Genomic DNA, 23,107 nt, shown 5'->3' with positions numbered 1-23,107 from the left:
TGCGAATGCACACGCCCCCCGCCCCCCCCCCCCCCCACCGCCGGCAGGTGGCACACCAGCCACGGCCCGGCCCCTGCGGTCTTGCGGCGCCACCTCATGGAAACTACACTCCTCGGGGGCCAGGGTATTTGAATCTGGGCAAAATTTCCCAATTTTGTTGTTGTTGTTGTTGTTGTTTTGGTTTCTTAAATGTATTTGTTTAAATTCAAGTTAGGCTTCGGGACTAGAATTTAGCGATTCATCACTCACACAGAAGCCCCGGTGCTCATCCCAACGAGCGCCCTCCTTAAGGCCCGTTGCCCGTTTAGCCCATCCCCCACCCACGTCCCTCCAGCAACGCTTCGTTTGTTCTCTGTATTTAAGCCTCTTATGGTTTGCCTCCGTCAAATTTAATAAACGAACCCCCACCGTGCCTGTGGTCCAAACAAAAATGTTTAAGGCCCGAGTGTGTGACCTCTCCCGTAAAGCGGAAGAATGCGACGGACGCCCTGAGGTTACACCACATCCTGTTATGGCCGGTGGCCCACGGGGACCTCTAATTAGTATGTTTTGTATTAGCTTCCCAGGAGCGTAAACGTACATACGCCAACAAATATGGACTCCTCAAAGTGGAATACCTTAGTTGCCACAAACTCCAAGAAAAGGGAATGGCCATACCAGAGCCTCGAAGTATCTACCCGATCTGACCCCGGCCTCCCGCTTACGCATCTTTTCCTACTGTATTTTGGCCACCCGAGTCTCCTCTCTGTGTCTCACACAGGCCAAGCCCATTCCTGCCTCAGAGTCTTTGTACTGGCTGTTCCCCCCACCCCCAGATCTTCCCATGGCTAGCCCCTGCCCGTCATTCTGGTCTCATCTCCAATGTCATCACTTCAGATGACTGCCCAACCTCATATTCCCTCAGGCCCGCCTGTCATGCCACTACATGACCTATTTAATTATCTTCACAGCCTTCGTGCTCTGAAATCAGCTTGCTCATTTACATACTCATTTTCCAGTAGGGAGGTTTCATGGGAAAAAAAGACCTTCGCGTCAGGGTCACGTGCACATAAAACAGCGCCCGGCACGTGGTAGATATGTACTGAAAATGCGTTCAGCAGGTGAATCAACGAATGGCTTGAATCTGACGGCCAGTGCCACTACCACAGACCCTCAAAGCTCCCACCACGCCCTATTTCAGACGAGAAAGTTCATTACCGTCATCATCAGGTGACAAATCTAAGAGCTGCATTTCACTGACATCTCAGTATATTACCCTGTAAGAAGCTCGAGTGACAGAAAAATAGCCAAGTTACATCAACTAGCTAAGAAAAACTTACGTAGAAAATATCATGCGTCTCTGTTTGGCTGTTGTTGACTTCTACTTGATAAGATAAGCATCTGCTATAAAAATTCTGTGGATTCTTCCATTGCACGTACAAGTTACCATTTTGGAAGAAGAGCCGTTTAATATGTGGGGGATCAGGTTTCACTGAAAGACAGAAATAGAAGCATACAAATTAGCTTCCAGGGTTCATTTTGATGAGGTTCATCCACGGGTAGAGATAATGAAGGTCACAATGAATGGAGAAAGCTTATTTTAAGCTGCCTAGCCAAATGGATCTAACGAACATCTTCGGGGTGTCTGGAAGATGACGTGAACTCTGACCTGCATCCGGTTAGAACACGGATGGGGCATAATCAGGACATCTAGCTGTGACAGAGAATAAAGAAAAGAAGCCCTTAGGTCCACATGTGCATCCACCTAATGGATAACGGGGGGCACCGGGCACGAGGGGTGTCCCCAGGCGCCACTCACTTGCGCAAAGACCCCAATTAAAACATTAGCCTAGTCTCTGTCACACGCCACGGCACGGATGAACCTCAAGGACCGTGAAATAAGTGAAATAAGTGGAATACGTCCATCACAAACACTGTAGGATTCCACCCAGAAGAGGTACCCAAAGGAGTCAAAATCATAGAAAATAGAAAGCTGGTTACCAAGGGCTGGGGGAGGGGCAATCAGTGTTTAGTGGGCATCGAGTTTCAGTTCTAAAAAGATTTGAGAAAGTTCTAGAGATCTATTGCATGCCAATGTGAATATACTTGACACCTCTGAACCGTATAGTCAAAAACGGTTACGACGGGAGGGGTGCCTGGGTGGCTGAGTCAGTTAACCGACCGACTCTTGCTTTCAGCTCAGGTCATAATCTCACGGTTCATGGGTTCGAGCCCTGAATCCGGCTCTATGCTGATGGTTCGGGGCCTGCTTGGGATTCTCTCTCTGCCCTCCCCCCACACTCACTTTCTCCCTCTCTCTCTCTCTCTCTCTCTCTCTCAAAATAAATAAACTTTAAAAGCAAGTATTTTTAAAAAATGGTTATGATGGGAAATTTAATGTTATATGATTATAGCCACAATTAAAAATAAAGTAAAAAAAGGGGGCATCTGGGTGGCTCAGTTGGTTGAGTGTACGACTTTGGCTCAGGTCATGATCTTGTGGTTCACAAGTTCGAGCCCCACGTCATGCTCTGTGCTGACAACTCAGAGCCTGGAGCCTGCTTTGGATTCTGTGTCTCCCTCTCTCTCTGCCCCTTCCCTGCTCGTGCTCGCTCTCTCTCTCTCTCTCTCTCTAAAATAAACATTAAATTTTTTTTTAAATAAAGTAAAAAAATTAGCCTAGTCCATTTACTTTTTAATGAGTCAACTATGCTTAAGACTAAGCAACAGAAAAGAATTCGGATGAGGGGGTGCCTGGGTGGCTCAGTCAGTTTAGAGACCGACTCCTGATTTCAGCTCGGGTCACGATCTCACAGTTCATGAGCTTGAGCCCCACATCAGGCTCCACGTTGACAGTGCGGAGCCTGCTTGGGATTCTCTCTGCCTCCTTCTATCTCTTTGCCCCTCCCCCACTTGCACGTGCTTTCTCTCTCTCTCTCAAAAATAAAAAGAAGAAGAAGACGACGACGAAGAAGAAGAAGAAGAAGAAGAAGAAGAAGAAGAAGAAGAAGACGACGACGACGAAGAAGAGGAGGAGGAAGAGAATGGACAATGACAGAAAACAACTTGAAGCTATCATCTCCCAGCTGCGGAGGATCTCCCTTTTTGGCACCACTAATCTCCAGGAAGAAGGGTAGGAAAACGAGCTTTGAAAGGTCCATCAAGGACAGTCGGCCAAGCGAGGGGCAGGACAGAGAAGGGCTCAGATTATCCCACTTGGCAGGTTACCATGACCTCACTCCCCTGGCCTTCGGTCCACTAGTAGAATTCACTTCCACGACTATCTGAAGGAGTGGTAAATAGTGTTCCAGTCGCAGACTTGGGAACCTGGTCAGTGCATGGTTATCTGCTGATATATTTTCTGTATCTCTCTCAGCCAGAATCTGAGCTCCCTGTTGGGACCTTGCAACACATAAATACACATGATGCTTACAGTAGCCTGCTTTAGGGGCTTACAGAACACGTATATACCTCACATCATTTGGAACTCATGACAATCCTTTGAGGTCAGAGGGACTCTCCAGGAAACGCTGAAAGAGAGTGTATATGCTTTGTCCGATGTGAAGACCTAGGACCTCAAGCAGACATTTTGTTTTCAACTCGAGGCCTCTTTCTAATGGGCCAACACTCGGCTGCTTTGGTTGTTCTGACTGGTGGCTGCCTGTGCTGCCCAGCACATCAGCTGGTTTGAGTATCACTTCTGGTCACTCCTCCTCCAGTCCAGTCCTTTTTTCAACTAAGAGACTCTCAAGTATCATAAGTAAAAGAAGAGATTTTTTTTTTATGTTTATTTATTTTGAAATGGGGGGGTGGGTGGAGAGGGGCAGAGAGAGAGAGAGAGAGAGAGGGAGAGAGAAAATCTCAAGCTGACAGTGCAGAGCCCGACACGGGGCTCGATCCCACGAACTGCGAGATCACGACTCGAGCCGAAAGCAAGAGTTGGGCACTTAACGGACTGCGCCACCCAGGTACCCCTAAAAGAGAACGGATCTTAAAAGACAGAGAGCCTGTATCCGATCTCGGTTCTACAGCTAACTGTGTGCTCTAAGTCTGAACACACTCAGAAGCAAATAAGAACAAAACATGTGACACACGGGCTCAAGAACCATTAGAATTTGCAAGCCTGCTTCTTTTAAAAAAACTCAAATAAAGGTATACATAAATGCAATCCTTTTTTCTGGGAAAATCCTAAAACCAGAATCGTCACTTTTTTAGTATCTGTGTTGATTGTTCAAAAGACGTAATGCTTTTTATCCACACTGTCGTACAGGACTTCTAAAACTTACCATGAGAAGTTAAAGGCACTATATTGAAGGATGGTCTAATTTTCCCCACATTATCCTTGACCACTATTTGGACGCTGTGTTGTTCAAAACTGGAATCCTTCAAATTAGTCAAAGCAAAGGAACAACCAATGTGTTGACCTTCTCTATAGATGTTTTCACATTGAAGAATTTTTCCCAGGCTGCTGTGCCTGCAAGATATAAGGAGACAACCTTCTGGATTATTTGTAACAAGGTATTCAGGAAACAAAGGCAGACATTTGTTTGCTTTTCAGTGACTGAAGAGGACCACGAAAAGCAGTATTTGCAATATGGAAAGATAGCTTTTCCTAAAACCCCGTTTTATAATGTGGCTCTGTTTCATACTCTAGGAAGAAACGAAGGTTCCTTTTCGATGAACACTTGTTTGTTTTTTTAAGTAAGCTCTACACTCAACGTAGGGCTTGAACTCACAACCCCGACATCAAGAGTCACATGCTCTACCGACTGAAGCAGCCAGGCGCCCCGACCCCTGCTACTTTCAATAGCTATGGATCCCTGCCTCCTTTCCCTCGTCTGTATGAGGGATGTTCCGAGGCCAGGATGAGAAGTTGTATGCTTCTTGAAAATGTCTCACGTGCTGAATTCCGTGGCTCTCCTCTGGCCCTTCTGTCTGCCTGCCTTGTTTTCTTGGCTTCTCCTCCCCCTTCTCTCTTCTCAGAGGGTTCACATCCAGTCCTCGGCCCTGTGCACATTCCTTTCTACTGCTTACGCCCTCATCCATCTTTCCCCGGTTTACCATTTCAATCCCTCAACTAGAATTTCTACACTGGGGATTCCTTGGAGCCAGTCCCAGATTTTTAACTGCTCCATTTGTGTGTTCCACTCTGGCGTCAAAGCCAATGTCCTTATGCCCTCTCTTCCCTGCTAAATTGCCTTTCTTCTAACCTTCCCCGTTCCCATCAGTCAGAGCTCGTTTTCTCTGGGCTCCTAGATTACAGCCTTTGAAATCACCCTTTCCCCCCTCCGTCCCCCCCTCTTTTCCCTATATTCTATCACCAAATTCTGTCATTTCTTCCCCCACAAAGCTTCTTGGAGTCTCTCCTGCGACATTCCTGTGACCCTCACCTTGTCTCACGCCCTAATCACTTCAGGCTTCCTGCCTTTTTCAGACTGACCCCCCTGACCTTTGTCATTAGTGCCTTCCAATCACTGCCAGGTGAACGTTCCGGAATACAGTGGTTTTCTAAGTGTCTTACTCCACCACGTAGCTTTCAATGCCTTTGTAACCAGGTCTGCTGGTGTCTCATTTCCCATTTCGAACCTCTACACATACCTTTCCCCATTGATCACCAGCATCTAGCACAGCGCAGGCACACAGAAGGCACTCATTACACTTTTCTGTCTAGGCTATCCAAGGATTCTCTCTTGTACTACCTGGCAGAAGACAGAGTCAAGCCTTACGTCAGCCACAATGGGAGTCGTGCAAAGGTTTCCACAGAATGGAAGACAGATTTAAAAACGAACCAGGAGTAACGAGTCCCAAACTCTTGACTTGTTACCTCAGAATCACCTACAGCCGTATACAATGAAGATTCCTCAAGCCCTCTCCTGAGATTCCTACTTAGCGGGTGTGGCCCAGGGCCCAGGAGTGAGCACTTTGACAGCATGTCTCCAGGGGATTCTGCTGCAAATCAGGTTTTATAAAACTCAGATCCACTCTCATAAATAGAGTCAACTGATCTTTGACAAGGGAGCAAAAGCAATACAACGGGGGCAAAGATAGTCTCTTCAACAAACGGTGCTGGAACAACAAGATGTCCACGTGCCAAGAAGTGAATCCTGACCCGCTCCTTACGCCATTCACGAAACCAACCTCACGATGGATCACAAACCTAAATGTAAGGTGCAAACGTACAAAACTCTTAGGAGATAACACTGGGGAAAACCTAGATGAGCTGGGGTGTGGCAGCGACTTTTTTTGGATATAACACCAAAGATGTGATCTATATAAAAGAAATAATCAATCACCTAGATTTCACTCAAATTAAAAATTGCTGGGGCACCTAGGTGGCTCAGTCGCTTAAGCATCTGACTTTGGTTCAGGTCATGATCTCACAGTTCCTGAGTCTGAGCCCCGCGCTGGGCTCTGTGCTGACAGCTCAGAGCCTGGAGCCTGCTCGCACTCTGTCTGTCTCTCTCACAAAAATAAACAAACATCAAAAAAAAATTTCTGCCCTGTAAAAATGAATAGCAAGAGAGTAAGAAAAAGAAGCCACAGACTCGGAGAAAATGTTTGCAAAAGACATGTCTATCTTATAAAGGATAGTTCTCTAAAATATGCAAAGAGGGGCGCCTGGGTGGCGCAGTCGGTTAAGCGTCCGACTTCAGCCAGGTCACGATCTCGCGGTCCGTGAGTTCGAGCCCCGCGTCAGGCTCTGGGCTGATGGCTCAGAGCCTGGAGCCTGTTTCCGATTCTGTGTCTCCCTCTGTCTCTGCCCCTCCCCCGTTCATGCTCTGTCTCTCTCTGTCCCAAAAAAAATAAATTAAAAAAAAAAAAATAATAAAATAAAATATGCAAAGAATTCAGGGTGCCTGGCTGGCTCCATCAGAAGAGCATGTGACTCTTGATCTTGGGGTCATGAGTTTGAGCCCCCATGTTGGGTGTAGAGATTACTTAAATAAAAACTAAATAAATTAAATATATATATATATATATATATATATATATATATACAAAGAATTTTTTTGAGAGAGAGAGAAAGAGAGAGTGCAAGCAGGGGAGAGGGGGCAGAGGGAGAGAGAGAAAAGATCTTCGGCGGGCTTCCCGCTCATGGAGCCTGATGCAGGGCTTGATCCCATGACCCTGGGATCATGCCCTGAGCCAAAATCAGGAGTCGGACGTTCAAGCAACTGAGCCACCCAGGCGCCCCAAGAGTTCTTAAGATAATAAGAAAACGACCCAGTTACAAAATGAGCTAAAGACTTTCATAGGCACGGCACCAAAGAAGATTTAACAGATGGCAAAGAAGCCTATGGAAAGACGTCCCACATCATATGTCATCTGGGAAATGCAAATTAGAGCAACAAGATATCACTACACACCTATTAGCATGGCCAAAATCCGGAGCACTGACAACATCAAACGCTGGGGATGGTACGGAGCAATAGGAACTCTCATTCACTGCTGGGGGGAATGCAAAATGGTACAGCCGCTTTGGGACACAGTTTGGTGGCTTCGTCCAAAACTAAACCTACTCTTCCTATGTGATCAGCAGCTGTGCTCCTTGGTATTTACCTAAAGGAGTCGAAAACGTACGCCAGTGCAAAACACTGCACACAAACGTTTATAGCAGCTTTATTCATAACTGCCAGAATTCAGAAGCAACTAAGACACCCTTCAGCAGGCGAACGGAGAAATAAACCGTGGTGCATCCGCACGACGGGATGTTATTCAGCATGAAAAAAAAAAAAAAAAAAAAAAAAAAAAGAGGTATCGCGCCATGAAGAGACATGGAGGAAACTTAAATGTGTATTAACTAAGTGAAAGAAGCCAATGTGAAAAGGCTACATGCCGTATGATTCCAACTCTACGACATCCTGGAAAAGGCACAATTACGGAGACAATGAAAAGATCAGCGGCTGCAGGCGTTGTAGAGGGAAAGATGAATAAACAGGCAGAGGACAGGGGATTTTTTTAGGGCAATGAAAATACTCTGCATGATATTATAACGATAGATACATGTCATGATACATTTGTCCGAACCCACAGAATATACAACACCAAAAGTGAGCCTGAAGGTAAAGTATGGACTTTGAGTGATCAGGATGTATCGGTGCAGGTTCGTCAACTGTAACAAACATGTATCTCTCTGATGGGGGGGGAGGGGACGGATGTCGATGATGGGGGAGGTTATGAATTGTGAGGGCAGCGGGTATTTGGAAAATCTCTATCTTCCCCTCAACTTGGTTACAAGCCTAAAACTTCTCTACAAAAAAAAAAAAAAAAAAAAAAAAAAAAAAAAAGTCTTTAAAAACAAATCCCCAGGGGCGCCTGGGTGGCGCAGTCGGTTAAGCGTCCGACTTCAGCCAGGTCACGATCTCGCGGTCCGTGAGTTCGAGCCCCGCGTCGGGCTCTGGGCCGATGGCTCGGAGCCTGGAGCCTGTTTCCGATTCTGTGTCTCCCTCTCTCTCTGCCCCTCCCCCGTTCATGCTCTGTCTCTCTCTGTCCCAAAAAAATAAATAAAAAACGTTGAAAAAAAAAAATTAAAAAAAAAAAACAAATCCCCAAACTCAGATCTAATGTATTTTATTCCCTCAAACGCTATGCAAAGAAATATTTAAATACCTAAAATGCTCTTGCCCCTTAAGAGACAGTACATAAAGTTTTTCTCCTGGTCATAGGCCTCTGTAGTTCATGAATGAACACAGCCTTAAAAACTAAGTTAGTGCCGTGGCTAGTTTTTAGCTCAGACAGGCCTGGAATGTTTTCTGCCCACACCCAGAAACAGAGACTGAAGAAACTTATGAGACTTTTGTTACATGACTAAAAAAAAAATATATATATATATATATATATATATATATGCAGAAAATTAATTTTTTTTCATCTCATGAAAGGAACTTCTCTAGTGGTTAATCTTTAAGATTCTTTTCTCACTTCTGTACCCCAAGTGTTTCACATACTCTCATGGATCCCAGATAGGAAATTAAAAAAAAAAAATCGGTTGTAATTTAGAAAAAAGAACAAAAGGGGAAATATTGGCTTTCGAATAGACAACTTTTGGGGACTTCTTGTGAAATATCAGATAAGAACCTGAGCTAGAAGGCACTCAGGTGCTTCCTGCTAAAATTCACACACGGAAACTCTCCATGGACTCACACTATAGGGATAAGGAGGAAATGGACAAATTTAAAGACTATTTCCCCAACTCTGAAGATGATTAATGTGGTACAAAATTCCCTAAAATTCACTGGCAGAGCTAGTCTGTAGCTATTGAGGTCAGGCTCCGTGTAATGCCAGACTAGCCCTGCAGGACCCGAAGTCACAGCCCTGGAGTTTCAAAGTGATTCTCCATCTCCTAACTGGGGATTAGGGAAACCATCTCTGACTGCTTGACATGATTTAAACTGGTACCTAAACCAATTCCAAGCACTTGATAGCAAACGAGCCATGCATCTGCCTTTCTTTTGTGGTTTTGGTTGGGAAGGATCTCTCTAGGGGAGGGCAGGGGAGGAGGAGGTAAGAACTAGCTCCTGATTCTTCCAAGTGGTGGAAGAAGCCAGCAGTGTGTACTGGCTACACCTGCAAGGGAGTGCGGATGAATAATAAAAACACAATGTAGCTCCCTCGCACGGAGTGCTCACTCGGTGTGTGTTAGCAGTGAGGTACAGCTCCAAACGCTTTTCACACAGTAACAGCCCTTACAACAACCTTAAGAGGCAGCACTAGTGTGACTGTGCCCATTTAACAGATTATAAAACTGAGGCTTAGAGACAGGGGGCCTGCCCCAAATCACACTGCTAGCATAGAAGAGGGCTAAGATTTAAACCCAGGCAGTGTGGCTCCAGAAAAGAATAAGCTGCGGGGTGCTGAGGGCAGAAGGATATAGACTCTGTACCAGCACTGTCCAACAGAATTTCCCGGGATTATGGAAATGTTCGCTATCTGTGCTGTCCAAGGCAGGAGCCACTAGCCACGTGGGAAACTGACTGGTAAGACTGAGCAACTGAAGTTTTCATTCGACAGGTCTTTAATTAATTCAAATTGGTATGTAAATAGTCACAGGTGAGTTGTGGCTTCCGTGTTAGCACAGGTCACATATACTGGAGAAGGAGTCCACTCTGATGACCCATGGTGGGAATACGTATAACAAGAGTGGTATCCCTGATACCTGTCCCCTCAGGTACCAGTCAACCACCACTCTCTTCAGATGGCTTCCTGAGCCACCTCCTAGGGTTGTAGATTATACTCTGCACAGAGGCGGCAACTGAGGGCTGAGAGCCAGCCCAAGCACTCTCTGCTGCCGGCTTTGGCAAGATGCTGCAGCGGCCCAGAGGAAGGGAAACGCTTCAACCCAGAGGAAGAAGAATGCTTTTTCAAAATCGGTGGGTCCAATTTTTTGTAATTTATTCACCCAGAGGGGGTGCTGGTTTTGCAGTCTGCAAGGAGACTTGTTTTGTGCCAGTGCATGCCTCAAGGCACTTCCCGCTCTTCCTCTTATAGGAACTCCCAGGACAGGGGCGCCTGGGTGGCTCAGTCGGTTAAGCGTCCGACTCTTCCTTTCGGCTCAGGTCACGATCTCAGTTTCATGAGTTCGAGCCCTAGGTAGGGCTCTGCACTGGCAGCGAGGAGCCCACTTGGGATTCCTCTCTCTCTCTCTCCCTCTCTCTCTCTTTCTGCCCCTCCACTGCTCTCTCTCAAAATAAATAAACTTAAAAAAAAAAACCTTAAAAAAAAAAGAACCCCTAGGATGTGGCCTGCGTTAACCTCTAGCACACCTTGACTCCTATAACCCAGTTACTTTCCTGCACAGTCGGCCATGGAATGAGATACAGCTTTAAGACTTTTCCTTCCTTCCTCTGAACCTTCTATAGACACAGACTGTTTTAAGATTTTCCCTGTGATTTTTCCCATAACAACTCCTGGGAAAGCAAGGAGTTAACAGCATAAGAAACACAAGGATGCTACCAACTTCTAAGACTGTAGTAACAGCTCTCCCCAGATTGCACTGCAACATTGTCAGAAGCAGTCTTTCTTTCTTTTTTCTTTTCTTTTCTTTTCTTTTCTTTTCTTTTCTTTTCTTTTCTTTCTTTCTTTCCTTCCTTCCCTTTCCTTCCTTCTTTCTTTCCTTTCTTTCTTTTCTTTCTTTCTTTCCTTCCTTGTTTCTTTCCTTTCTTTCTTTCCTTCCTTCCTTCTTTCTCTTTCTTTCCTTTCTTTCTTTCCTTTTCTTTCTTTTCTTTCTTTCTTTCTCTCTCTCTCTTTCTTTCTTTCTCTCTCTCTCTCTTTCTTTTCTTTCTTTCTTTCTTTCTTTCTTTCTTTCTTTCTTTCTTTCTTTCTTTCTTTCTTTCTTTTTCTTTCTCCCGTGCATGGAGCCTAATGCAGGGCTTAAACTCACAACCCTGAGATCAAGACCTGAAGTTGAGATCAAGAGTCGGATGCTTAACCGACTGAGCCACCCAGGTGCCCCGCAGGCTTAGTTCTCTGACCCCTTCGCTAGCAATTCTTTGGGGAGTCCGATCTACTCAATGCTTGTCTCTTTTAACTCCTGAACTAAAATGCTCCTGGAGTTGCTTACCCATCCTAAGCCTTCCTGCCAATCCCAAATGTTCTCCAAGCTTCCTTGGATGGTACCACGCATTTAAAACTTATTTCTGGAGCACCTGCCATGTGTCAGCCACTGAGGGTAACAAAACACAGCCGCTCTCAAGGGAGATAAGTAAACAGGAAGTGACAACACATTGTGCTGAGTTCTATGTCGCAGGAAAATGCAAGGTACCGTGGGACATGACGACCCGGCACGTATCTAGACTTCGGAGGCCAAGGGAGGCTTTCTGTGAAGGAAGCGGTGTGTTAGCTGAGAATAGGGCAAAGCAGAGGGGAAAGGACAAAGGCTGGGCTGGGAGGGGATGCAGGGTGCTTCCCCTGTTGTGCTGGAGTGTCTGAAGGGTCTGTTTGAGGAACCGAAAGGAGCTCGGCCCAGGCCGGCAGGCAGGATGCAAGAGGCTGGAGGTGCGCAGGGGAGAGAGGAGGCTGAGGCCAGGAAGGAGCGCGGTCAGAAAGGGCTTTGTCCGTAGTGCTGAGGAGTGTGGGCCTTATGGCAAAGCCACCGGGCCGCCGCTGCCGGGCTTTGATGAAAGCAGAAACGAGTGCCACAAGCGGGCAAGTAAAACTACAATGTCTCACACGAGAACTGTTGATCTCGGAGGAAAGAAAGACACCCTCAAGACTGAACCACACTGCATCAGTGCCATCTGGCCTCACATGCAGTGCTTCTCAACGCTGTCAGGAGTGCCCTGTGAGCCGGCAGGGTGGGGAGGGGGGAGGTGAATGCAAGTCCCCGGGGCCTCCCTGGAAGGTCCTGGCCAAACGGTCCTGTGATTTTCTGCATTCTAGTCCACGAGACACAGAGTGCCCGGAGATACCAAAAATAGTTCTCATCAAGTCATCGGGCCAAATGGACATTCCGGGAGCCAGCCCCGTGTTTATGCTATAGTTTCAGAAGTCCCGGACACGGCCCTCCACACCCCATTGTGTCAGAAGCAGTCTGAATGAAGGACCGAAAGGGGGACAGGGACATGTGGAGAGCACACAGCCAATGCAAGATCTCCGGCGTCCATAGCCTGGTATCACAGTGACTAAACACACCCCTTCCTGAACACTCCTCCCCAGAGCCCGGCCCTGGAGAGCCCCCCACCATCTGTGCAGTCCACCCCCTTCATCAAAGCCCCCCCAGCCTTGCTCCGCTCCCACCCCAAGATCCACACTAGCTTCTAAAATGAGTTTGTGCCTCCGCTAGCCTTCATCATACACGTATTTTTATACACGTAACTGCGCCGGGTGATGTCTCCCCCTCCACATCTCAAACTTCACGAGCAAAGAGCCACGTTTCTTATCTCCGCTGCCTATTCAGTGCTGTAGCCACAATGTGTGCCAAATAAAGTTTTATTGCACTGAACTGTTTAACCTGGTCCTTTCTGCCTTGTTCTGTTGCTAATAATTCTAGGCTCTAAAGGAAAGGAAGTGCTTAAAGTTGAATTTAGAAATTTAACAAATTTTGCAGATGTGCTCACAAACTTCAGATAGAAGTTATTTTGGGGGGAGCTAACCTACTTTTTTTTTAAAGCTGTTTTCCGGGCACCTGGGTGGTTCAGTCAGTTGAGCGTCCGACTCTTGATTTCCGCCCCTGGCCGTGGGATCAGGCCTGGGTCCGGCTCCATGCCGAGTGTGGAGCTTGCTTAAGATTCTCCCTTTTGTTCTCTGCCCCTCTCCCCCACCACTCACACCCTCTCTCTACAGACAAAAACAGGGGCGCCTGGGTGGCTCAGTCGGTTGGGCGGCCGACTTCGGCTCAGGTCATGATCTCCCGGTCCGTGAGTTCAAGCCCCCCCGTCGGGCTCTGTGCTGACCGCTCAGGGCCTGGAGCCTGCTTCGGATTCTGTGTCTCCCTCTCTCTGACCCTCCCCCATTCATGTTCAGTCTCTCTCTGTCTCAAAAATAAATAAATGTTAAAAAAAATTTTTAAAGACAAAAACAAACAAAAATGGTTGTTTTCTTATTGCTTCCCTAATTTTTTTTTTATCGACGTATACTTTACATACAATGTTACAATAGTTTCAGGTGTTGAGCCAACCTATTTTTTATCCCTGGGCATGATATCATTTTCCTTTTGAAAGGTAGACACCCATCATTCACACATTGCTGGTAGGAATGCAAACTGGTACAGCCACTCTAGAAAATAGTTTGGCAGTTTTTATAACACCAAATATGTAATTACCATATGACCCAGCAATTGCACTCTTGGGCATTTACTCCAGAGATACAAAAAGTTGTGTTCACATAAAAACCTGAGCATGAGAATTTATAGCAGTTTTATTCATAACTGCAAAAAATTAGAAACGATGGAGATATCCTTCAAGGAATAAATGTTTAAACAAACTGGTACCTCCATACCATGAAATTTAAAAAAAATGAACTACTGATACACAAAACAATTTGGAGGGACCTCAAGGGTATTATGCAGAGTTTAAAAAAAAAAGTCACCCTCAAACAGTCATATGCTCTAAGAGTCTATTCCAGTAACATTCTTTTTTTTTTTAATGTTTATTTATTGATTTTGAGAGAGAAAGAATGAGCGGGGGAGGGGCAGAGAGAGAGAGAGGGAAAGAGAATCTCAAGCAGGCTCCACGCTTTCAGCGCACAGCCCAACGTGGAGCTCGGTCTCACAAACCGTGAGATCATGAGCTGAGCCAAAACCAAGAGTTGGACGTCCAACCAACTGAGCCACCCAGGCGCCTCTATTCCAGTAACATTCTTGAAATGACAAAATTATAGAGATAGAGAACAGATTAGTAGTTGCCAGAGGTCAGAGACTTGGGGGAAAGTAATGCAGGGTGAGGGGGTGCAGAAAGGAGTAGGGTATGGCTATACAATGGCAACTCAGGGGATCCTTGTGGTTATGGAACTATTCTATGTTTACACATGTGATAAAATTGCATAGGACTACACACACACACACACACACACACACACACACGGTTGCATGTGACACAGGTGAAATTTGAATTAGGTGGGTGGATTGTACCCACAGCAACTTTCTGGGTTTGATATTGCATTCTGGTTACAGACAGATAAACGGTACACTGGGATCTCCCTGTGCATTTTTTTTTGCAACATCCTAGGGATCTACAATTTTTAAAGATATTTTTAGAAAGTAGACACCAAAAGCAGATGCATTTTCTACTGAAGCACACTGCCCCCTTCTTGGGTTTGTGAAAAGAATAGCAATAAAGAAGATGTGATTGTTGGGGTGCCTGGGTGGCTCAGTTGGTGAAGCGTCCGACTTCGGCTCAGGTCATGATCTCACGGTCCGTGAGTTTGAGCCCCACGTCGGGCTCTGTGCCGACAGCTCAGAGCCCGGAGCCTGCTTCAGATTCTGTGTCTCCCTCTCTCTCTGCCCCTCCCCTGTTCATGCTCTGTCTCTCTCTGTCTCAAAAATAAATAAACATTAAAAAAAATTTTTTTTAAAAGATGTGATTGTTGAATCACTGTGTTGTACACCTGAAGCTAATAGAACATTGTATTTTAATTATACCTCAATTAAAAACAATAATAAATAAAGCCAAAAAAACAGGTTGTTCTTTTTCAGTTTTGGTTTTTTGTTTGTTTTAAATGTTTATGTATTTATTTTGGGTGAGACAGAGTACAAATGGGGGAGGGGCAAGAGAGGGATGCAGAGAGAGAGACGGATACAGAGAGAGAGAGAGAGAGAGACAGAGAGAGAATCCCAAGCAGACTGTGTGTTGTCAGCACAGAGCCCGACGTGGGGCTCGAACTCACGAACCGTGAGATCGTGATGTGGGCCGAGATCAAGAGTCGGACGCTCGACCGACTGAGCCACCCAGGGGCCCCTTGGTTTCGGTTTTTAATTAGGTTAGAGCCCAGTGCTCTCCAAACAAAAGCAATCCATTCCTCCCCCACAAGTCTCCTGCGCACACTCACCAGTAGTAGAGAGTATAGTTGGTGTCGGGACTTGTGTTCCTTCCAGGGAGCCAAGTACACTTCATGTAGCTCAGGTTGTGCCAAACGCATTGGAGCTCAGTCACAGCAGACTCAGGATCACCTGCAATATCCAGCCAAGGGTTTAGGCTCCTTCTTTCCCCGCCAGGCAAACCTGCCAATCCCTCTGGGGCATGGGGGACGGTGAGAGTGTCTTCCCAGAAAGCCAATCCCTAATCTCTCATGCCATTTTACCCACAAGGCACCCAGGATGGAGAAAACCCAAATCTGACTCGCTCAAAACTCTCTCTCTCACCTGCAGATACCGAGGAAATAGCTTTACCATCCCTGCGGGACCCTAACTTTGTAGCCCTAACTGGAGAGAGAGTCTAAAGGTCAAATAGTGTTTCAATCGTAGGAAGTGAGTACGGAATTCCTAAATGAAAGCGAAAATACAAACGACCCATATATACCTACCTGTCTTTCAAGAAAACAAGTCTACTGAGTCACCATCACCTTCCTGTCTTTTGACCCCTACTAACACATCTTGTTTTAAAGACTAAACAAGCATTCCTCCTGAAGCAACTTGGGGAAAAGTTAAGCATAACATCACTTTTGGTAGTTGTTGGCTGTGGATTATGACTTTACGAGCCCTATCGTCTTTATCATCTGAAATCTCGACCTTTATAAAGCGTTTGGAGTTAGGGCATCATGTCACCAAGTTAAACGCCTCTGTTTAAAATGCAAACTTGCTATCCCTCGGGATTCTCGAAGGGGTACTGGACTGAGCTGTCGTCAACTGTTTTACTGGCACAGTACGATGTAGGCTTTTTCAGATTATTCCTTAAACTCCCAAAGAAATGAGAAAAGGGGAGCTAAGTCGTTTTAAACCATGTTCCCAGCCTCATGGCAGTACTGAATTTTATCCTTTTACAAAGAGGACTTCATATACTTTTGATAGGTGCAAGGCAGGGAGAGAGGATGGTCTGGAGACCAGGCCACATAGCGCTAAGGTCCGGTGGTGGGAGAGGGAACCCTCCAAACAAGGGGCAACGTGACATTAATAGATAGTACGTACACAGGATTTGCTCTTGCCAGGCCCTACTCTAACTACCTCACCTTGAGTGACTTACATCAGCCTTTCAACGGTCCTGGCAGGAAGTACTGTCATCATCCCCATTTTACAGATGAGGAAAGTGAAGGCGGGAGGGGCTAAGTGACCTGCCGAAGGTCACACGGCTACTGGTTGGCAGAGCTGAGACTTCAACTTGGACATCTGCTCTCTGGCAGCCCTGCTCTTAATCAGTATACACCCCTCCCTCCGTGCGAGCCAAGAGCCAGAAGAATCTGGGTGATGGGCGGGAAGGGAACTGGGGGCCAATGACTGACCTGACTACGTGACAGCTGTGCCCAGGGCTGGTCGTGAACTGGAGCAGGGCCCGCGGGCCCCTTTTCCTTTTCTAACACCTTTCCCCAAATACGTCCCGTTTATCAAGCTAATCTTTCTAAAGAGGAAGACAGGATTTTGGCATTTTTAAGGTACTGGACCTGTAATCTAAAGACCTAGGGCAACTCACTCAGTTCCCCTCTTCCTCATGGAATGGGTCCGGGTAACTTGCTCACATCATAAGACAAGCTGGGGCTCCTGGGTGACGCAGTCAGTTAAGCATCTGACTCGATTTCAGCCCAGGTCATCATCTCACGGTTGTGAGACTGAGCCCCGCTTCAGTCTCCACGCTGGGCATGGAACCTGCTTAAGATTCTCTCTCTCCCTCTCCCTCTGTTCCTCGCCTACTTGCAGGCTCGCTCTCCCTACCAAAAAAAAAAAAAAAATTAAAAAAAAAAACAACACAACAAGCTTATGAGGCTTAATTTAGGGGAGGGGCGTATATGTGTGTATATCACATTCCAAATTACTTATTTTTGAGAGGGGTGGGAGGGGCAGAGAGAGAGGGAGACAGAGGATCCAAAGCGAGCTCTGCGCTGACAGCAACGAGCCCAGTCCAGGGCTCGAACTCACGAACCATGAGATCGTGGCCTGAGCCGAAGCCAGACGCTCAACTGACTGAGCCACCCAGATACACCCGTATTCCGAATTATTAAGTGCTGTGTAACTACTAGGCATTTACTCAAGTTGTGAGCACTTCAAAAGCAGGGACATTCTCATATTTATCACTGTGTTGTCAGCACCTAGCATAATGCCTGGAGCTTACCAGACTCAGCAAGTATCTGAAAATTGAATGAATTAATGAACACCGAACATGAGCATATGGATAATCTGGATTTATGCTCTAAATACCACCAAACAGTGCTTTCAGCTGTTACCTTCAGGGGGCGGGGTGCATTTTTCCACCAAAATGCTAGGATTGTCACTTTCATTGGTGCTACACTGGGATCCCACTTGCAGACAAATCCTCTCGTTCAGGGGCACTTCTTTTGAACGATGGGTTTCAGGAGCAATTTTCTAAGGTTAGGAAGTTTTAAAAAGGCATTACTGTAGCAAATACACAGAAATACACTCAGCTAATAAAACATTGGCATGTTCAAATGTGTAAAAAAAAATGGAAAGTTACCGGATGGCATAAAACAGTGACTTTCAACCTGGGGTGATTTTGCTTCCCCCGCCACCCCCCCCTCCGCTGAGGACTTTTGATAAAGTCTAAGAATATTTTTGGTCACCGGAACGTAGGAGGGGGCTGCCACTGGCGTCTAGTAGGCAGCGGCCAAGGATGCTGCTCAACATGGTACAAGGCACAGGACAGCCTTCCCTCCCCTTACGACAAAGAATTATCCCGCACCAAATCTCAGCAGTGCCACGGCTGAGAAACCCCAGTACAGATAAAAGACAATTTCCTACATTTTAAATGTACAAACATTATGACATTTACCTATAAACCTACTAGGCTAACACATCAACTGTCTAAAAGCAACTTTAAAGGAAACACAATAAGATGATCAATATTCCATTCCTAACCAGATGCAGTATCATGATCAAGATCAAGGTGAAAAACTGCTTTAAGAATCCAGTGACCCTGGTCACCTCTGAGGGCAGGAAGTAAAGGAGGGCCTGGGGACCACAGAGAGACTTTTCATTAAACATCTTCCTGCACTGTTTGGCCATTTTTTAAAAATCTTATTTATTTTTGAGAGAGAGACAGAGACAGAGCGTGAGCGGGGGAGGGGCAGAGAGAGAGGGAGACACAGAATCCGAAGCAGGCTGCAGGCTCCGAGCGGTCAGCACAGAGCCAGACACGGAGCACGAACCCACAGACCGCGAGATCATGACCTGAGCCGAAGTCGGACGTTTAACCGACTGAGCCACCCCGGTGCCCCATGTCTGACCATTGTGACTACCTCACACCCGCACAGAAATGTCAAGGGTTGTTCAGAGAACCACACCCTCATTCTGAAGAGTAGATGACCGTTCCTGACAGCATACAGATATAAATCACAAGTCTGGTGGTTAGGATTTAGAATGAGGAGATTAGAGGGCTCTTTAGGAAATTAACATTTCCCAAACTGACAGAGTTGGAATAATTCTGAAGCTGCTTTTAATCAGGGCTCCAAGGAGCTTCCTGTTTTGCAATAGTTTCTGACTCAAGTTGGAGATAGCACTTCCTTTCATATACGTGCTGCCGGCCCTGAAGTGAAAACCTTGTCACGGCTGCCTCTGTCTGCCATCCTAAAGAGCTGCTCTGCCATTTCAGAGGCCGGCTGCCAGCTGAGTGTAAGGACAACTGTGAGATGCCCCCGAAAGCAAGATGTTAAGGGTGCCCTCTGAGAGGGAGCTGGTAAATCAACAATTAATGAATCACAGCAAAGACAGGAAAAACATCACATCAGAGACTGAAGGGCTTTAGGCCCAGGCACAACAGCACCCTGAAAAGGGACTTACCTGGTCAGCCCTGAGGAAACAAAGAAAAAGAAAGGTGTGTGAGCAACCTTCTGGCTGGCAGAAGGTTCTGGGGGGGGGGGGGGATCTAGCTCCACGGACACTATTTCTGGGCCACCGGCAAAGCTCTGCCTTTCTGCAGTGGGACCTCCAGCCGCTCTTAGCCAAATACATTTTCACAACTCATTTCTGATCCTTCACAAGAAACCGACTCACCATTTGGCTTTCCGTGGCGGTGCTGCCTACAGGGATGGAACACGCGGGTTATGCCAGCACAAAGCTTTCTGGAATTTTTTTTTTTTTCCCCCCGAGAGAGCTCTCACGGCAAAGGAAGGAATCGGCCCTCGAGAGTGGACTGCGTGCCGAGGAGGTGAGGGCTCTCGGCCCGTGAAAGCGGAGACCGGCCCCGGGACCGTGGGCAGGGAGGCGCGAAGGCCCCGGGATGCAAATGTCACCCACCTCCCAGTCTCACCAAGCACCAGTCCCATGTAGCTCGAGGTAAGTTAATATGCAATTGGCACGAAAGAAGTAGAAATCCCAACTGTCAACGACCGCCAAGTCCAGCACACCTTTATCAGACAAGGAACTAAACCCCTTCCAGCAGATCTTGATGAGGTACGTGCGATGGCTCCCACGTGACTTTCGGCCGGCTGCGGTGACTCATTCCATGGGTAGCTGCTGTATGACACGAGGCTCCACCCCTCAGGGAATCTGGGCTCCTTTGAAAATGTATCAAAATCCAAGGCCAGAGTCCTGAAGTGATCCCTCCCCCTCAGGACCAACGTTCATTTGGCCGGATCACACCTTTCCCAATTCCAGATTCCTTTCTCAGTAGGAAAAGTGCGCCGGCCTCGGCTTTTGCCTCTCTGGATGCCTGGATGGCACAACAGCTCTTTAATTTATTCACCTAGTGAGACTTGCCTATCTCTTGGTGATGAAAGATACCTAATCTGATGCCAAAGCACATAAATCAACGTTCTTTTAACAACAACCAGCCAAAAAAACAAAAACAAAACCTGATGCCAGATCCTTCTTCGACTCACCAGACTGGGAAACTAGGAGATATTGCTACAACAATGGTGGAGGGCAGCCACTTAAAACTAATCTTGTATTTAAAAAAAAAAAAAAATCGTGTATGAATCCCTGTCTCTTGTGTTCCTGGCCCTCCAATCTGAAGACTGAAGGTGACCTCAAGGGTTTATCTCATTTAGCAACGTAAGACCTCTAGACGGTCTCACAAGCCCCCCCTAACATGTACAAACTATCCTAAAGCCACTACTGCGATCTGCTTCAAAGCGTATACCAGACAATCTGATGATCTTAATGCTTTGTCCAAAGGATGGGAAGGGGAAAGGGAAACCACTCCTGCCATTCGTTCTCAGCCTCAGGACCGAAAAACTTCAAAAGGTCACATGGGAAATCTCCCATCATTGATTAGAAGAGATAATCCGTGTTTCTCACAACTGAGGCACTGACAGCACCAACGGTCAGAGGTCAGGTGGCTGGAATATAAATGAGCAGGCCTCAGGCAGAGGTCACTCTTCATGGTTTCCATCTGGTCTCCCCAGGGGCAAAATGGAGGGTGATGTTAGGTTGAACCATATGACCTATAAAAGCAACAATTTCATGTGATTCGACGTAACAAGAAAAAGAAGAGGAAAAAGGGACGATTATGGAACATGAGCTCGGGGCCCGGTGCATTGCGAACATCCTCTCCTCTAACGCACGCGCCGCTGACGTCGGGTGGGTCCCACCCCGGCATTTTACAAACAAGGAAATGAAGGCTCGGGGAGGTTAAGTGACCTGCCCAGGGTCACACGCCTTGACAGGGGAAGAGACACACCATCAAACCCAATCCTCTCTGATTCCACTGCCTCCTACGGTCGCTTGCAAGTGTCAGTTTCTGTATCTCTCCTGTGGAGTCGGCCCCATTTCCAGGCTACGATACCACCGTGTCTACCCGACCGACCCTCGAGCGTGCTTGGCTGGCTAACGAACGTGGACCTGTTAGAAGAAAAGGTGACCTCTCCTCGTTTTCAACGCGATACTTAGGCGAAGCCCTTAAATAAGGTCTCTTCTGTGATTTCGCAGGGGCTGAAGTACTGAGAGTTGCCCCTAAGAATCCAAATGCCTGATGGCCCCTCCTTAGGAACAAGAGGAAGCCGACAGAGCGGAAGGGGAACTCAACTCCTGAGCTCAACTTCTGCATTGAGGGCATCTCCTTTTTGTCGGCTTGCTTTTTTTTTTTCTTTCTCTTTTTTCATTGAAGTATAGTTGACGTACTAGTTTCAGGTGCGCAAAACAGGGATGCGACGTTTATGTCCCTTACTCAGCGGTCCCCCTGACGGTAGGTCTGGTCACCATCTGTCACCGCACAACTTCTTGGAATATTGTTGGCTGTCTTCCCGACGCCGTGGTCTTTGCCATCAGGGCTTATTTATTTTATAACTGAAAGCTTGTACGGCTTAATCCCCTACACCTACTTTGCCCATTCGTCCCCTGCAACCATCAGCTTGTCCTCTGTGCCCGTGAATCGGTTTCTGTCTTGTTTTGTGTGTTCGTTTGGTTTTTTTCGAGTCCACGTGAGTGGAATCACAGGGTATTTGTCTTTGGCCCATCGGCGTTGTCACGGATGGCAACATTTCGTTCTGTTTTATGGCCGAGTCACATGATGCTGTATAAATATACCACATCTTCTTCATCACTTCATCTTCCCTACCGTGACCATTGTGAGTAATGCTGCAATAAACGTAGGGGTGCACTGGGGCGCCTGGGTGGCTCGGTCGGTGAATCGTCCGACTTCGGCTCAGGTCATGATCTCACGGTCCGTGGGTTCGAGCCCCGCGTCGGGCTCTGGGCTGACGGCTCGGAGCCTGGAGCCTGTTTCGGATTCTGTGTCTCCCTCTCTCTCTGCTCCTCCCCTGTTCATGCTCTGTCTCTCTCTGTCTCAAAAATAAATAAACGTTAAAAAAAAACAAACAAAAAAAACGTAGGGGTGCATGTATCTTTTTGAATTAGTGTCTCCATTTTCTTCAGGTGAATACCCAGAAGTGGAACTGCTGGACCATAGGGCAGTTCTCTTTTTAATTTCTTGAGGAACCTCCATATTGTTTTCCAGAACTTACAGTCCCACCAACAGTGCAGGAGGGTTCCCTTCTCTCCACATGGTCACCAACACTTGATATTTCTGGTCCTTTTTTTTTTTTTTTTTTTTTTTTTTTAAGATTTTGTCTTTAAGTAATCGCTACACCCAATGTGGGGCTCAAACTTAGAACCCTGAGATCAAGAGTCGCATGCTCTACTGACTGAGCCAGCCAGGCACCCAGATATTTCTTGTCCTTTTGATACTAGCCATCCTGACAAGTATGAAGCAATAGATCTAATTGTGGTTTTGATTTGCATTCCCTGACGATGAGTGATGTTGAGCATCTTTTCATGTGTCTGTTGGCCATCTGGATGTCTTCTTTGGAAAAAATGTCTATTCGGGTCTAGAGGACCTCTTTTTTTTTAATGTTAGAGTGTGTGTGTAAGTGGGGGAGAGGGACAGAGGGACGGACGGAGAGAATCCCAGTCAGGCTCCGTGCTCAGCATGGAGTCCATCCTGGGGCTCGAGCCCATGACCCTGGGAACATGACCTGAGCTGAAATCAAGAGTGGGACGTTCATCCGACTGAGCCACCCAGAGGACCTCTTAAAATGCAAATATTTCCGGGGTGCCTGGGTGGCTCAGTCGGTTAAGCATCCGATTCTGGATTTC

The 23,107-nt window shown here is 46.8% G+C and overlaps 1 protein-coding gene and 1 long non-coding RNA gene across 4 annotated transcripts in view; one reads left to right on the top strand and one right to left on the bottom strand.

The window, feature by feature from the left end:
- The window catches only part of IL13RA1 (interleukin 13 receptor subunit alpha 1), a 68,234-nt gene that overhangs the window by 26,308 nt on the left and 18,819 nt on the right, over positions 1-23,107 (bottom strand). For all 3 annotated transcript variants that reach the window (XM_058714244.1, XM_058714245.1, XM_058714243.1), the window contains exons 3-6: positions 17,785-17,923; positions 15,463-15,583; positions 4,266-4,453; positions 1,320-1,471 (exon numbers count right to left, since the gene is read on the bottom strand). In XM_058714244.1, the coding sequence (XP_058570227.1) occupies positions 1,320-1,471; positions 4,266-4,453; positions 15,463-15,583; positions 17,785-17,923 (600 nt within the window). The remainder of the gene's footprint in view (positions 1-1,319; positions 1,472-4,265; positions 4,454-15,462; positions 15,584-17,784; positions 17,924-23,107) is intronic.
- On the top strand, positions 11,727-12,919 carry LOC131502958 (uncharacterized). Its single transcript, XR_009257286.1, has 2 exons — positions 11,727-12,259; positions 12,358-12,919. It is a non-coding gene; the product is annotated as an uncharacterized LOC131502958 (long non-coding RNA).

Source organism: Neofelis nebulosa, chromosome X (assembly GCF_028018385.1).
Source record: "Neofelis nebulosa isolate mNeoNeb1 chromosome X, mNeoNeb1.pri, whole genome shotgun sequence".
Lineage (NCBI taxonomy): Eukaryota > Metazoa > Chordata > Mammalia > Carnivora > Felidae > Neofelis > Neofelis nebulosa.
This window is presented reverse-complemented; position numbering and strand designations above follow the sequence as displayed.